Source organism: Salvelinus sp. IW2-2015, unplaced genomic scaffold (genome assembly GCF_002910315.2).
Source record: "Salvelinus sp. IW2-2015 unplaced genomic scaffold, ASM291031v2 Un_scaffold16326, whole genome shotgun sequence".
Taxonomy (NCBI): Eukaryota; Metazoa; Chordata; class Actinopteri; order Salmoniformes; family Salmonidae; genus Salvelinus; species Salvelinus sp. IW2-2015.
In genome coordinates, this window is record NW_019957535.1 from 84,375 (window position 1) to 98,747 (window position 14,373).

The following is a 14,373-nucleotide window of genomic DNA, read 5'->3' on the forward strand; positions in this document are numbered from 1 at the left end:
ATGCCGTTCTGTACCATCACTCATTCATATATCTTTATGTACATATTCTTTATCCCTTTACACTTGTGTATAAGGTAGTAGTTGTGGAATTGTTAGGTTAGATTACTTGTTGGTTATTACTGCATTGTCGGAACTAGAAGCACAAGCATTTCGCTACACTCGCATTAACATCTGCTAACCATGTGTATGTGACAAATAAAATTTGATTTGATTCAAATACCATTCCAGTGTTTAATTGCTATATTGTAATTACTTTGCCACCATGGCCTATGTATTGCCGTATCTCCCTTTTCCTACCTCATTTGCACACACTGTATATAGTCAATAATACAGTGGAAAAAGTCTGTTTGTTTATTCCATGTGTAACTCTGTATGTGTCGACTGCTTTGCTTTATCTTTAACCAGCCTACCTGGTTAAATAAAGGTGAAATAAATAAACTGTATGTAAAGACACACGATTTAAATTGAGAATAGTCTGATGGGTGAGAATATTGTCACTTGTGATTGATGCTCAGTGTGTGCAGTCTAAGGCAAGAAACAGCGACAGCCACTATTTAAGAGGATCCCAGCTTTTTCGTGCTGCGATATTTATTGCTGAATTCTTCAAATTAGGCACAGATATTCMCTTTACAACCCGTGTAGCCTACCTGGCAAATTAAAACGTAACCCCACATAACCTTCATTCGCTATTCAAGTGGAGACTACTGATTAGTTTTTTTTTTAAATAACAATAATTCCACACATTAATAGGCTATATGTAAAGACGATATTCAATTTCGAATAGTTTGACAGGTGAGAATCTTGTGCTTGTCAAAATGTGAAGTGTGCAGCCTTCAGCAAGGAACAGAGCAGATCGCAATTCCTTTCATGCTACTTTTTTCAAATCATTAGTCGCATCATGCAGCCTAGAATGTTTTAGAAATCAAAACATATAGCCTAACATTTGTATCACAACTAAAGTTGCATAAATACATGTAAWTGAAGCATATAGGAGGACCTTTTTCTTTGTTAACCGCTCAATACCACTCAAAGTTTGGCAACGTGTCTCTGCTAAGGCCGCCTGAGGCCCTGCCTTTTTTACTGACGCTGCTGGGAAATGACAGACAACACAGCTCTTAGCTCCATCTGTAGATGCCTACGGGACAACTTTATTTGTATTTCTTTTAAGTCTTTTTAATACATTTTTATCGTGTTAATAACACTTTTTCCCCCTAGCTAGCTATTTGTGTAGGTAATTTAAAAGAATTGGGAAAAATATATTGTTTCTATTTTATTCAGCTATGTTCAATTATCCTTCTTACTATAAAGTAATGCCACGGGAATTACAAGATAATCTAGCGTAGCCCACAGCCATAGGCTCTGATCTGGCTAGGCCATATAAGGTCTACTTATACTATTCCGTTCTTCTGAAATAGGCTACATATCCTTCATATCATGTGTTTTCTTGTTGTTGACCTGCCTAAAATATATATAATGGATTTACTGTGGTGGTGTAGGTTTATTAGACTTTATTAAATTGTGTGGAAGCTTGGCGCTCTTAATTAAATCCATAGTGAAAGTTCTCGGACCGAAGTGAGATCAGGAGACTAGATTTTTGTGGAAGGAAGCAGTGTGAAGAACACTACAGAAATTGGAGCACAGCGATAGCAGACAGCCTCTTGTGAGCTAGGAGTATAAACGCACTTCAGAGGATAACCTTGAGTCATTCCATCTCAAAGTGCAATAAAGAGGATTTCGACACACACTATCTCAGATTGTTCTGACATAGTTTGATTAGAAACAGAAAATATTAGCATTCCTGAAACAATTTGTTGAAATAATATTTGATATCTGAGAAATGTATCTGAAATTTGATCTCTCTGATTGCACCCAAATTGGAAAAATWGTATTTATAGGATTCATAACTTCAATAAAATCGTACTTCTGATTTGGACCATAGTTGTTCCTAACAATTAGTAAGACATGAGGAATCCAATAAAATGATTAATAGCCACACACCCCATGCCAAGTTTTGCCAACCATATGCCGCTGTTCCTGCTACTGCCACCTCACCCTTTAATCTATTTTGCTGGTCTTTTGCTCCTGAAGAAAATAATTTGTATGGTCATCCTTACAATTCAAGCCAGTCCTCCATTTTTAAATAAATTCAGTTTGTCCTTCTCTTAGGCTTAAGGCCTCTGCAGATTGTATGTCGTATTCAGTCTTTTTTTATGATTGTCACGCTGTTAACAAATTTAAAAATCTTTATCAACCTGGCCAGATTGTAGTATTTACTTCAGTTCTGTAGTGACATTCTGCGTTTGGCTTAAGAGGCTACGTCAACTGACACAGGCTACGTCAACTGACACAGGCTACGTCAACTGACACAGGCTACGTCAACTGCAGCGGTGTATTCGATCTGTGCATGTGCCAGCACAGATGCTTGTGTGAGTGAAGTGAGCTCGGAAAAACTTTTTTTCACATCTTTTTTATATGCCTGAATTTAGAATTAAATAGGTTTCCCCAAAATAACATGGTGGCTTAGGTAGAACGTTTAATTGATTGCCGATTTTTGTACGTTTATCATAATCCCATCAGCCTGATTTCCGATGTATGTAGCCTAAACACGATTTAAGGAAATTGTTCTTCTTACACAGCATGTACATGTTTAAATCTAACCTATTGTATTAATCTGGCTAGTCACAATAATCATAATTGTGTGCATTACTCCGTGCCAGCTGCGTTACTATTGGTCAGTTACCGGGTCGACTCGTAACACCAGCCACGCTATACGATAAAGGCAAAGAAAATCTGACACTGACAACTTTGTCAGAGCCTATGACCACACGTAGCAGCAGACCTAGACCCTGTCACATTGAAAGAGCCAAGACGTCTGACAATCATTTACGACCTAAGATTTTTCCTACGACGTGGAAATGTTGTCTTGGGCAGTAAAATCGTGGCATATGACGGCTAATATCATACAGTCTGCAAAGGCCTTTAATTCGTGTCCAGGAAATGGCCCCTCTGTGATTTATATTCCCTTAAAGGGTATGGATTAGTTAGACCAGGGTTTCTTAAACCTTTTGACGGTGTAGAGAAATGTACATTTCCTGCAATTCTACATATTTTGCCGTGTGACCCGAAGGAAATGCGCAACATTTTTCAAGAAAAAGCCACAATTTTACTCATTTTGCCATGAGGGGGGGGGATTTTTCTCCAGTTTTAGTTTGACTAGTAGAGAAATGTACATTTCCTGCAATTCTACACATTTTGTCATGATTTATGCCATGTTAATATATCCGAGTGAGAGCGACTAATCAATCAATGGGGGCACCCTGGAGGTCAGGGCCCCTGGGCATGTGCCCTGTATGCCTGGTTGGAATTCTGGCCTTGATAGCTGACTAGACCAACTTAACCATTTATAAAAATAATAATAATTCTGACATGGCTAATTGAATGACTGTCAGTGAGTGAGTGGGGGAAGGACCCAAACACACACAGAGCAGTGTTTTGCAATGTTTTTGGGTTGGGTTTAATGGTAAATTTCATTCTACGAATAGAGATGTTTTAGAATAATTGTATTGAAAATCATACGACTGGATTGCAATGGTTCATAATTGTATTTTATTAGGATTGTTACATTTTTAGTCACTGGCCCATTTCTCCATCAAAGTTTTGGGCTTGTAGAAAAATCTTTAAATGACAATTGCACCATACGGATAGCCCTCTCGAAGAACTGCTGGACTTTGTTGGACTATTTTAAGGTGATTTGGGTTGAAGCATTAGGTTGCTAAGAGAAGGAATTGCTTTTATGGAGGACTGGCTTGACCACAATTTACTTTCATCATGAGCAAAAGCAATTGGTTTTCTACCCAAAGTTGCAAAGAAAATATTGTGATCCATTTTAATAAACGGAGACCAGCAAAATTGATAAAATGTATTTATGGTAAATAATGCAATGTCTAATTTCTCTGAACGGGGGGAAAAAACATCCAGATTCACAGTTAATGCATTAGGGTTGAAGAAGCAATACTCCAAGCTGCAGCTCCATACAACTTGTCAAAAATAGAGAACCGATACTGCATACTGGTTGTTGGGGTGGGATTGCTGTAGAGTGTTGACAATTTTACTGGAATCCTCATGTCTTACTCAATCTTTGGAAGAAATTTGGTCCAATTTGGATTTTAGGTACTATATTTGTTAAATTTGTGAATCCTATAAAATGAACGGGGTCAATTTGGGTGCAATCAATTAGCTGAATTTCTCAGCTCTAATTACATTTAAACAAAATAAAGTTTCAGGGCCTCCCGAGTGGCGCAGCGGTGCTAGCTGCGTTACCAAAGATCCTGGTGCGATACCGGGCTGTGTCGTGACCGGGAGACCCATGAGGCAACGCACAACTGGCCCAGCGTTGTCTGGATTTTATTATTCATTTTACATTTATTTAACTTTTTCTTTAACTAGGCGAGTCAGTTAAGAACAAAGGGTATTTATTTACAATGACGGCCTACACCGGCCAAACCCTAACCCGGTTGACGCTGGGCCAATTGTGCGCCGTCCTATGGGACTCCCAATTATGGCCGGTTGTGATGCAGCCTGGAATCGAACCAGGGTCTGTAGTGACACCTCTAGCCCTGAGCAGCAGTGCCTTAGACCGCTGCGCCACTCGGGAAGGGTTTGACCGGCCGGGATGTCCTTATCCCATCGCACGCTAGCAACTTTGGCGGGCTGGGCGCATGCACTCTGACACGGCCGGCAGGTTTACGGTGTTTCATCTGACACATTGGTGCGGCTGGCTTCCGGGTTAAGCGTGCATTGTGTCAAGAAGCAGTGCTGCTTGGCAGGGTTGTGTTTCGGAGGAAGCACGGCTCTTGACCTTCGCCTCTCCCGAGTCCGTACGGGAGTTACAGCGATGGGACAAGACTGTAATTACCAATTTGGCTATGATGAAAAAGGGGTAAAAAAACAACAAAAAACGAATAAATCAGTTCCAGGAATGCTAATCGTGTCAGTTTCTAACTACCGAAAAGATTTCCGAACAATCTGAGATGGTGGGTGTCATGGCTGATGGAAACAACAATTTAAGTGTGTGTTTGTGGTTCTAGGTCACGCAGAGAACAAGGAGCAGTACATCGACGTGCTGGAGAACCTGGGGAACAGTCACCTGACCCAGGACAACAACGAGGTGTCCACTGGGTTCCTGAACCTGGCTGTCTTCACCAGGGAGGTCACCGCACTCTTCAAGAACCTGGTGAGAGTAGTGGAGAGACTTAGGAGGGATAGGGTGTAAGTTTGAGGGAAGACTTTTGGGAGGTGGAGGAGAGAAGAAATAGGTGCAAGACGTCAAGAGTTTTGAGTGGTAATAGAGGGGAGACATTTTTAGGGGATAAGAGGATTGGGCTAAGAGTCTGGGAGAGGTAAGGCACTTTGGAAACAGGGATGAGAGAAACTTTGGGGGAAGGGGTAGGAAATGAGTGGGGTGAATAGGGTAGGGAGAGGTGCGGGAATAACCTTTTTGTATCTGGGGGAGGGGCAATGGCTGCAGAGTTTGGAGTGATAGGTGTTGATGTAGTGATGGTGTTGAGAGGGGGAAGAGGAGTGTATAGTTAAGAAGAAACAGTTATTTTGAGAATAGACAGATTAGATTTTTTTATTGGATGTGGGTGGTGACAGAACAGATGTGTTCAAGTTAGGCCGTATTCATTAGTTGGCCACTGTTGCAAAACTATTATTCCAAACGGAAAACATGTTTCAACGAAAACAGTTTCTATTGGACAAATTCGGGTATGTACCTCACCGTTTCTTCCGTTTGGTTCCTAGTGAGTACACCCCTGGGTGACGTCTTAAGAGAGGTGCTAGAGGTGACAATAGGCTGTTGCTAACACCGATGCCGATTCAGTCAGATCATAAACATTTGAAGTTGAGCGCCAATGACCTAAGGTAGATGTACAAATATACACTGAGTGTACAAAACATTAGGAACACCTTCCTAATATTGAGTTGCACCCCCCGTTTGCCCTCAGAACAGCCTCAATTCGTCAGGGCATGGACTCTACAAGGTGTCAAATCACATTTTCAGTGGTGACATACACATATTTAGCAGATGTTATTGCGGGGTGTAGCGAAATGGTTGTGTTCCGAGCTCCAACAGTGGAGTAGTATCTAACAATACACTCATCTAAAAGTAATATTACTAAATATTAGGACGAACAATGTCGGAGTGGTATTGACTAAAGTATAGTAGAATACAGTATATAGATATGAGATCAGTAAAGCAGTAGGTAAACATTAATAATCGAACACTTGTCACTTTAATAAAGTGGCCAGTGATTCCGTAAACGTTTGGAGTTGAGCGCCATCAATGATCTAAGGTAGATGTACAAATATGCACTGAGTGTACAAAAGCGTTCCACACGGATGCTGGCCCATGTTGACTCCTTTGTGTGGTGGACTGTTCTTGATACACACAAACTGACTGTTGAGCGTGAAAAGCCCATCAAGCCACCAGCGTTGTAGTTCTTGACACAGCCAAACCGGTGCACCTGGTACCCTTTTCAAAGGCACTTAAATATTTTGTCTTGCCCATTCACCGTCTGAATGGCAATTCATACACAATCAATGTCTCAAGGCTTAAAAATCCTCCTTTAACCTGTTTCCTCCCCTTCATCTACACTGATTTTGAAGTGGATTTAACAGGTGACATCAATAAGGGATCTTAGCTCTCACCTGGATTCACCTGGTCAGTGTGTCATGGAAAGAACAGGTGTTTTGTACACTCAGTGTAGAATAGTCCTAATCCGTCTGGTTATGTGAACTCATTCTATTTCTGATGTAAATCTTCTCCATCACACACATATAGTACTTCATGTCTGCAGCTCTACACATGAATAGTGCTGAGTGGTCCTACCGCCATCCCTAAGCTGTGACTTAACCAAGCCATGAGCTCATTAATCGTGTGCCTGCGCTCGTGCGTGGTCGGAGGGGTTATTTCTGAATGAGTTGCAGTGTGGTTACAGCTGGAGGGTCAAAGGGCCCCTGTTTAGGGAGAGGGGTGAGGAAAGACCCCGTTCATGTCGCAGCAGTATGTGTGTGCATATGCTTGAAGTAGTGAGTCGTGTGTGTGTGTGCATGCATTGTGTTGGGGGGGATACAACAGCTGCAGGAGAGCACCTCGCCCCTCCGAGAACTGGAACCCCCCCTACTGATAGTCGATTTATAATTCATCCCAGACCTCCGTGTGTTGCGAGTGGACAAGGCAACTCCTCCTTTCTCCCCTCCAGCTGTCAAAGTCCCCCTCAGGACCTTGAGGAAGTGCTTGAGGAAACTGAGGAAACTAATCCAAAACACTACCACTGCTTGTTTTAGGGGCTTTTACAGTAAACTGTGTGTGTGGGGGCTGTGTGTGTGTGGGGGGGGGGGGCTGTGTGTCTTGAGTGCGTGCTCTGAAGAGGGTTGTTTCACTGTTACACAGAACACAGGGCCGCCTTTCCATTTCTTCAATTCTCGGAAGGAAATCAAAACAAAGACAGCTTTTAAAAAGTTCAAGTTTGCATCAATCTCTCAAGGTGAACCCAAGTGTGAACTCCGAAGGGGGAAATGGTTGTCTTTTTATTTACCTACAGAGCTGCTTCAGTACAGGAGATGTTTTCGCACTGAACTAGGGTTGCAAAATTCTAGTAACCTTCCCAAAAGTCCCAGATTTTGCTAAAAGATTGGTTGGCGGTTTCCAGATTTCCTTCTTCCAACCGGGATTTCTACAAAACCTGTGCATTTTGGGAAGGTTCCTGGGATTTTGCCACCCTACACTGAGCAGTCAGTTAATCAGTACATCTACAAAAATGGGTCTGTTTTGATTATCCATTTGAGTGTCACTTCATCAGCATGTGAGGTACATCAAACTGTGAATGTGTTACACTGACCCAAAATTTAACCACAACAATTTCAAAGAGTTAATCATATTTTTTTTTATCCCGTGTTTTACAAGGTAAGTTGACTGAGAACATTCTCATTTACAGCAACGACCTGGGGAATAGTTCCAGGGGAGGATGAATGAGCCAATTGTAAGCTGGGGATGATTAGGTGACCATATGAAGGCCAGAATGGGAATTTAGCCCCGGACATCGGGGTTAACACCCTTACTCTTACGATACATAGAGTTGATCAGGCTGTTGATTGCGGAATGTTGTACCACTCCTCTTCAATGACTGTGCAAACTTGCTGGATATTGGCGGGAACTGCAACCCGCTGTCAATCCAGAGCATCCCAAACATGCTCTCCCAAACAAACTCTTTGGGTGACATGTCTGGTGATTATGCAGGCAATGGAAGAAATGGGACATTTTCCAGGAATTCGGTACAGATCATTGCGACATGGGGCTGTGCATTATCATGCTGAAACATGAGGTGATGGCAGTGGATGAATGGCACGACAATGGGCCTCAGGATCTCGTCACAGTATTTCTGTGTATTCAAATTGAGATTTGATCAAATACAATTGTGTTCATTTTCCTMAGTTTATGCCTGCCCATACCATAACCCCGTCACCATGGGGCACACATTGACATCAGCAAACCGCTTGCCCACACAACGTCATAAACACTGTCTGCTAGTTGAAACCGGTATTGATCCGTGAAGTGCACACTTCAGCGTGCCAGTGGCATAGAAGTTGAGCATTTGCCTACTGAAGTCAGTTACGACGCCGAACTGCAGTCACGTCAAGACCTTGGTGAGGACAACGAGCACGCAGATAAGCTTCCCTGAGACTGTTTGTGACAGAAATTCAATGGTTGTGCAAACCCACAGTTTCATCAGCTGTCTGGGTGGCTGATCTCAGACGATCCAGCAGGTGAAGAAGCCGGATGTGGTCCTGGGCKGGGGGGSGGGGGGGGGTTACATGTTTAAGGCCAGTTGGACGAACTGCCAAATTCGACGGAGGCAGCTTATGGTAGAGAAATTAACATTAAATTCTCTGGCAACAGCTCTGGTGGACATTCCTGCAGTCTGCATGCCAATTGCACGATCCCTCAACTTGAGACATCTGTGGCATTGTGTGACACAACGGCACATTTTAGTGGCCTTTTGTCACTAGCACATGGTGCACCTGTATAATGATCACGCTGTTTAATCAGCTTCTTGATACGCCACACGTGGTGGATGGATTATCTTGGCAAGGGAAAAATGCTCACGAACATGGCCGTAAATACATTTGTGCACAACATTGGAGAGAAATAAGCTTTCGAACATTTGGAACAACAGATCTTTTATTTCAGCTCATGAAACATGGGACCGACACTTTACATGTTGCCTTTCTATTTGGTTCAATGTAGTTTTGCAAGAGGAGCGTAAATGGACACAGACCTCTATAAATTCATAAACTGTTTTGAGGTCTTCCTATTAAACAATGGTTGCTTGTTTTCCGCCAGAGTAGGATAGAAAACAGCATTTGAATCGCTCTATTTTCAGGATACTATGGTGCAGTTGCCTTTGTCTTTAATATGCATCGTTTTTATTTTATTTTATCGTGTGTTGGTCATTGTTGCGTGTCCTGCCCTTGTAAGTCATTGATGCATGCTGTGATAAAACAATTTCCCAAATTGGGATTAATAAAGTAATACTCTCTACTCCTATAGAGGTACTGTATTATGATGCCAGAAGTGGACGGGGTAGAAAATTGTGTGAGAGAACAAGAATAAACCTAAATAGACCGTGGCGCTAATCATTCAGCAGGTCACCACCCTGCTTTGGTCCCGAGCCAAGTCTGCACCATGATAAGAGTGAGGGAGGGGATTGCAGGGCGCCATGTTGGTGGTGTTTATATTATGTTTCACCCCTTTAAAGAGCAGAGCGTTCATGTGTATGGTGTACATTTTAGGACATGTCCTTGTTCCTGGGTTAGGGTTCAGGTGGTAGTGTATCATGTATCGGCCTGTAAGAGCAGAGGTGGATGAGGACTGGACTGACAGACTTTTTACGACAACTTCTATCTGTATGGCGTATATCTTTTAGGACATTCATGTGTTGTGGGTGTCCTAAAATGTGCACCGTTCATCTGTAGTCCAATTCGATGCGCGACGGGAAGGATCTCGGCATAAGTAACCAGAATACAGTATGCAATGCACTTATTCCATCTGTATCTCATTTGATTTGGTCGTGTACAAATTCTGGTACGTTGTGGTGCACCCGGAGCCGTCCCATCCCGCAAGCCGTCCCCTGAAATGTGACTCAATAAAAAAACGAACAACATATGACCCAAAGGAACCGATACAGGTTTTTGTTATTTCATCATTGTAAATCAAAAATGGGGGGTTTGTGTAGCTATGTGACTCGTTGTTTCTGTCTTCCAGGTCCAGAACCTGAACAACATCATCTCCTTCCCCCTGGAGAACGTCCTGAAGAGTGAGCTCAGAGACAGCAGACTGGTGAGTAACTAGGGTTGTAAGATTCCAGTAACTTTCCCAATATTGCCTGGTTGTCCAGAAAGCCCGGTTGGTAGGGTTCCCGAGTATCCTTCATATCCCCTCCTTATTCCAGGAATCTTCCAACTGGGAATTTTGGGGAAAGTTCCTGGAATTTTGCAACCCTACGATTTAGCTCTACTGTAGTGTACAAAACTGTAAGTCTTCTGTGTAACCTACTGTGCACTAACTCTCCCTGCCTCCCACAGTCTGTGTCTGTAAAGTCAGCTAGAGATGCACCTCGTCTAAGAGTAAACCACAACCCTGTAAAACATCAGCTCTGTGTACTTACTACTGTCTAGTGCCATTTTATGACCAACACTCATATTGTGTTGGGTGTCGCAAATTAGTGAAAGCTTTTTAAACTGTTGCATCCCATCGGATGAGCGATTCTTCATTCAATATGTCAGTCTGTTTGTATCTGTACCATTAAAAAAAACATACGTAAATATGGTCGGGAGTTTTTCCTGACCATATGACTCCACCAGGAGAAACTGGGCCACTGTTTTAAATAGGCTTAGACTATTACTAATAGGACCTGGAGTTTTACCTGGTCAGGTCACATGGTCAGGAAAACCCCTGGCCCTACATAATGAGTCATTCACCGGCAGTAGATCTTATTGTAAAACCCCTTTGTTGAAGCGTTATACAAGGGGAGTGACTGGGGCCTCCTGTGCAGTGTCCTGTGAATGTCCACAGTTTAGATGATATACAGTAGACTAGATATACAGTAGACTTGATTTGTCTGGAGCGGATGCCAAGCTGGTCATCACCATCTTTTTCATATTCTTTAGGAGCTGAAGAAACAGTTGGAGAAGAGCTGGAAGGACTATGACATCAAAGTGTAAGTTGATAGTGATTATAAGGATTTTAGTCCTATTCTTTGTGTGGTCCATCTCTCAGAAGGATATATACAGTACCAGTCAGAAGTTTGGACACACCTACTCATTCAAGGGTTTTCCTTTATTTGTATTATTGTAGAATAGTAGTGAAGACATCAAAACTATGAAATAAAACATGGAATCATGTAGTAACCAAAAAGTGTTAACAAATCAACATATATTTTTAGATTCTTCAAAGTAGCCACCCATTGCTTGATGCCAGCTTTGCACAATCTTGGTATTCTCTCAACCAGCTTCATGAGGAATGCTTTCCGAACAGTCTTGAAGGAGTTCCCACATATGCTGAGCACTTGTTGTTAATTTATTTTAACCCTTTTTTCTCCCCAATTTCGTGGTATACAATTGGTAGTAGTTACAGTCTTGTCTCATCGCTGCAACTCCCGCACGGACTCAGGAGAGATGAAGGTCGAGAGCCATGCGTCCTCCGAAACCCAACCTAGCCGCACTGCTTCTTGACACAATGCACATCCAACCCGGAAGCCAGCCGCACCAATGTGTCGGAGGAAACACCGTACACCTGGCGACCGTGTCAGCGTGCACTGCGCCCGGCCCGACGCAGGAGTCGCTAGTGCGCGATGAGACAAGAATATCCCTGCCGTCCAAACCCTCCCTAACCCGGACGACGCTGGGCCAATTGTGCGCCGCCCAATGGACCTCCCGGTCGCGGCCGGCTGCGACAGAGCCTGGGCTCGAACCCAGAATCTCTGGTGGCACAGCTAGCACTGCGATGCAGTGCCTTAGACCACTGCGCCACCCGGTGCGCACTTGTTGGCTGCTTTTCCTTCACTCCGCGGTCCAACTCATCCCAAACCATCTCAATTGGGTTGAGGTCGGGTGATTGTGGAGGCCAGGTCATCTGATGCAGCACTCCATCACTCTTCTTCTTGGTCAAATAGCCCTTACACAGCCTGGAGGTCTGTTTTGGGTCCTTGTCCTGTTGAAAAACAAATGATAGTCCTAAGCAAAAACCAGATGGGATGGTGTATCGCTGCGGAATGCTGTGGTAGCCATGCTGGTTAAGTGTGCCTTGAATTCTAAATAAATCAGTGTCACCAGCAAAGCACCCCCACACAGTAACACCACCTATATTTTTCACAGTGGGAACCACACATGCGGAGACCATCCGTTCACCTACTCTGCGTCTCACAAAGACATGGCGGTTGTAACCAAAAATCTCTAATTTGCACTCATCAGACCAAAGGACAGATTTCCACCAGTCTAATGTCCATTGCTCGTGTTTCTTGGCCCAAGCAAGCCATGAAGGCCTGATTCACGCATTCTCTGAACTGTTGATGTTGAGATGTGTCTGTTGTTTGGGCTGCAATTTCTGAGGATGGTAACTCTCATGAACTTATCCTCTGCAGCAGAGGTAACTCTGGGTCTTCCTTTCCTGTGGCGGTCCTCATGAGAGCCAGTTTCATCATAGCGCTTGATGGTTTTTGCCACTTCACTTGAAGAAACTTTTTTAAAGTTCTTGAAATTCTGTATTGACTGACCTTCATATCCTAAAGTAATGATGGACTGTTTCTCTTTGCTCGTTTGAGCTGTTCTTGCCATAATTCGGACTTGGTCTTTTACCAAATAATCTTCTGTATACCCACCCCTACCTTGTCACAACACAACTGAAACGCATGCTCAAACGCATTAAGAAGGAAAGAAATTCCACAAATTTACTTTGAACAAGGCACACCTGTTAATTGAAATACATTCCAGGTGACTACCTCATGAAGCTGGTTGAGAGAATGCCAAGAGTGTGCAAAGCTGTCAAGGCAAAGGGTGGCTACTTTGAAGAATATAAAATATATTTTGATTTGTTTAAGTTTTTTGGTTTCTACATGATTCCATGTGTTATTTCATAGTTGATGTCTTCACTATTATTCTACAATGTAGAAAATAGTAAAAATAAAGAAAAACCCTGGAATGAGTAGGTGTATCCAAACTTGTGTGAGTGGTATTTATCCAATAATGCTGAGGCATGGCACTTTCCAATCTAAATTTGAGCTCAGACATTACACTATTGGTCTAAATTGCATGTTGGCTAATATAAGCTCAAAATATATGAAGGTGGCTTCACCTCCACAAAAAAGGGAGTGTGTTACAGGAATAGGATGTGTAACAGGGCAAAGATTAGGAGAGGAAATACCTGCTGACTGTATCATGTAAATCCACCCAGATCTCTTTCTCTCACAAACATGCACACACTTTCTCATGCGCTGTCCCCGGTCTCCTCAGCAGCTGTTTTGTCTGCCCTGCTACATTTTCTACCGCTATTTGTTTTCATTAAGGGTATCCATACATTTCTCTCAAACTCTTATCTCTCTCTCTCAGTGGGAAACTGGAGAAGGAGAGGAGGGAGAAGAGTCGGCAGCTGGGCCTGATCAAGACTGAGGGATACAACGTGACGGAGGACATGGCGCGAGAGAGGAGGACCTTCCAGCTGCAGATGTGTGAGGTGGGGGCATGGAGCTGAGACTAGACAGGAAACGCGCGCGCATACAYACACACACACGGGATGGGCACGGCTAATCAGATATCCGAACGGACCTTAGTACTCGATTACTTGAGTGTGTGGTGTGCATTTTTTTGTAGGCCGATTTTTGACAATTTAAAAAGCTTTACTATACATTTTATCCTTGTGATGTTGTTACCTACAAGGATATACCATGGCTTTTGAAATACTTAATTCAATAAATATGCTATTTTGTCCACTTCAAATAGCAATTACAGGCGCGCACCTAACGGACTTTCACAATACCTGACACAGACCAATGCAAAACACTCACCAGAAAACCTTTTTGTATTTGTATCAGAATCAGTTTTATCATGGTGAAAATGACTTATTTTGAGTTGATTAGGATCCTAGATCTGTGCATAAGGACAACTTCTCCCCTGAACAGCACAGCTTGGATCAAGGTGGGGGTGGCAGACTATGTAAAATGTGGAGCACAGATTGGAATCGGTACCATTGGACTCCTAAGCTCAGTCAAGGTTGTAGCTCACAGTTACACTTTACGAGCGTAGGGGAATTTGTTCTTT

At 42.9% G+C, this 14,373-nt stretch overlaps 1 protein-coding gene across 3 annotated transcripts in view; it reads left to right on the forward strand.

Moving 5' to 3' along the window:
- Nucleotides 1-14,373, forward strand: part of asap3 (ArfGAP with SH3 domain, ankyrin repeat and PH domain 3) — a 53,428-nt gene that overhangs the window by 13,273 nt on the left and 25,782 nt on the right. For all 3 annotated transcript variants that reach the window (XM_024146218.2, XM_024146217.2, XM_024146216.2), the window contains exons 3-6: nucleotides 5,088-5,233; nucleotides 10,325-10,399; nucleotides 11,230-11,279; nucleotides 13,666-13,789. In XM_024146218.2, the coding sequence (XP_024001986.1) occupies nucleotides 5,088-5,233; nucleotides 10,325-10,399; nucleotides 11,230-11,279; nucleotides 13,666-13,789 (395 nt within the window). The remainder of the gene's footprint in view (nucleotides 1-5,087; nucleotides 5,234-10,324; nucleotides 10,400-11,229; nucleotides 11,280-13,665; nucleotides 13,790-14,373) is intronic.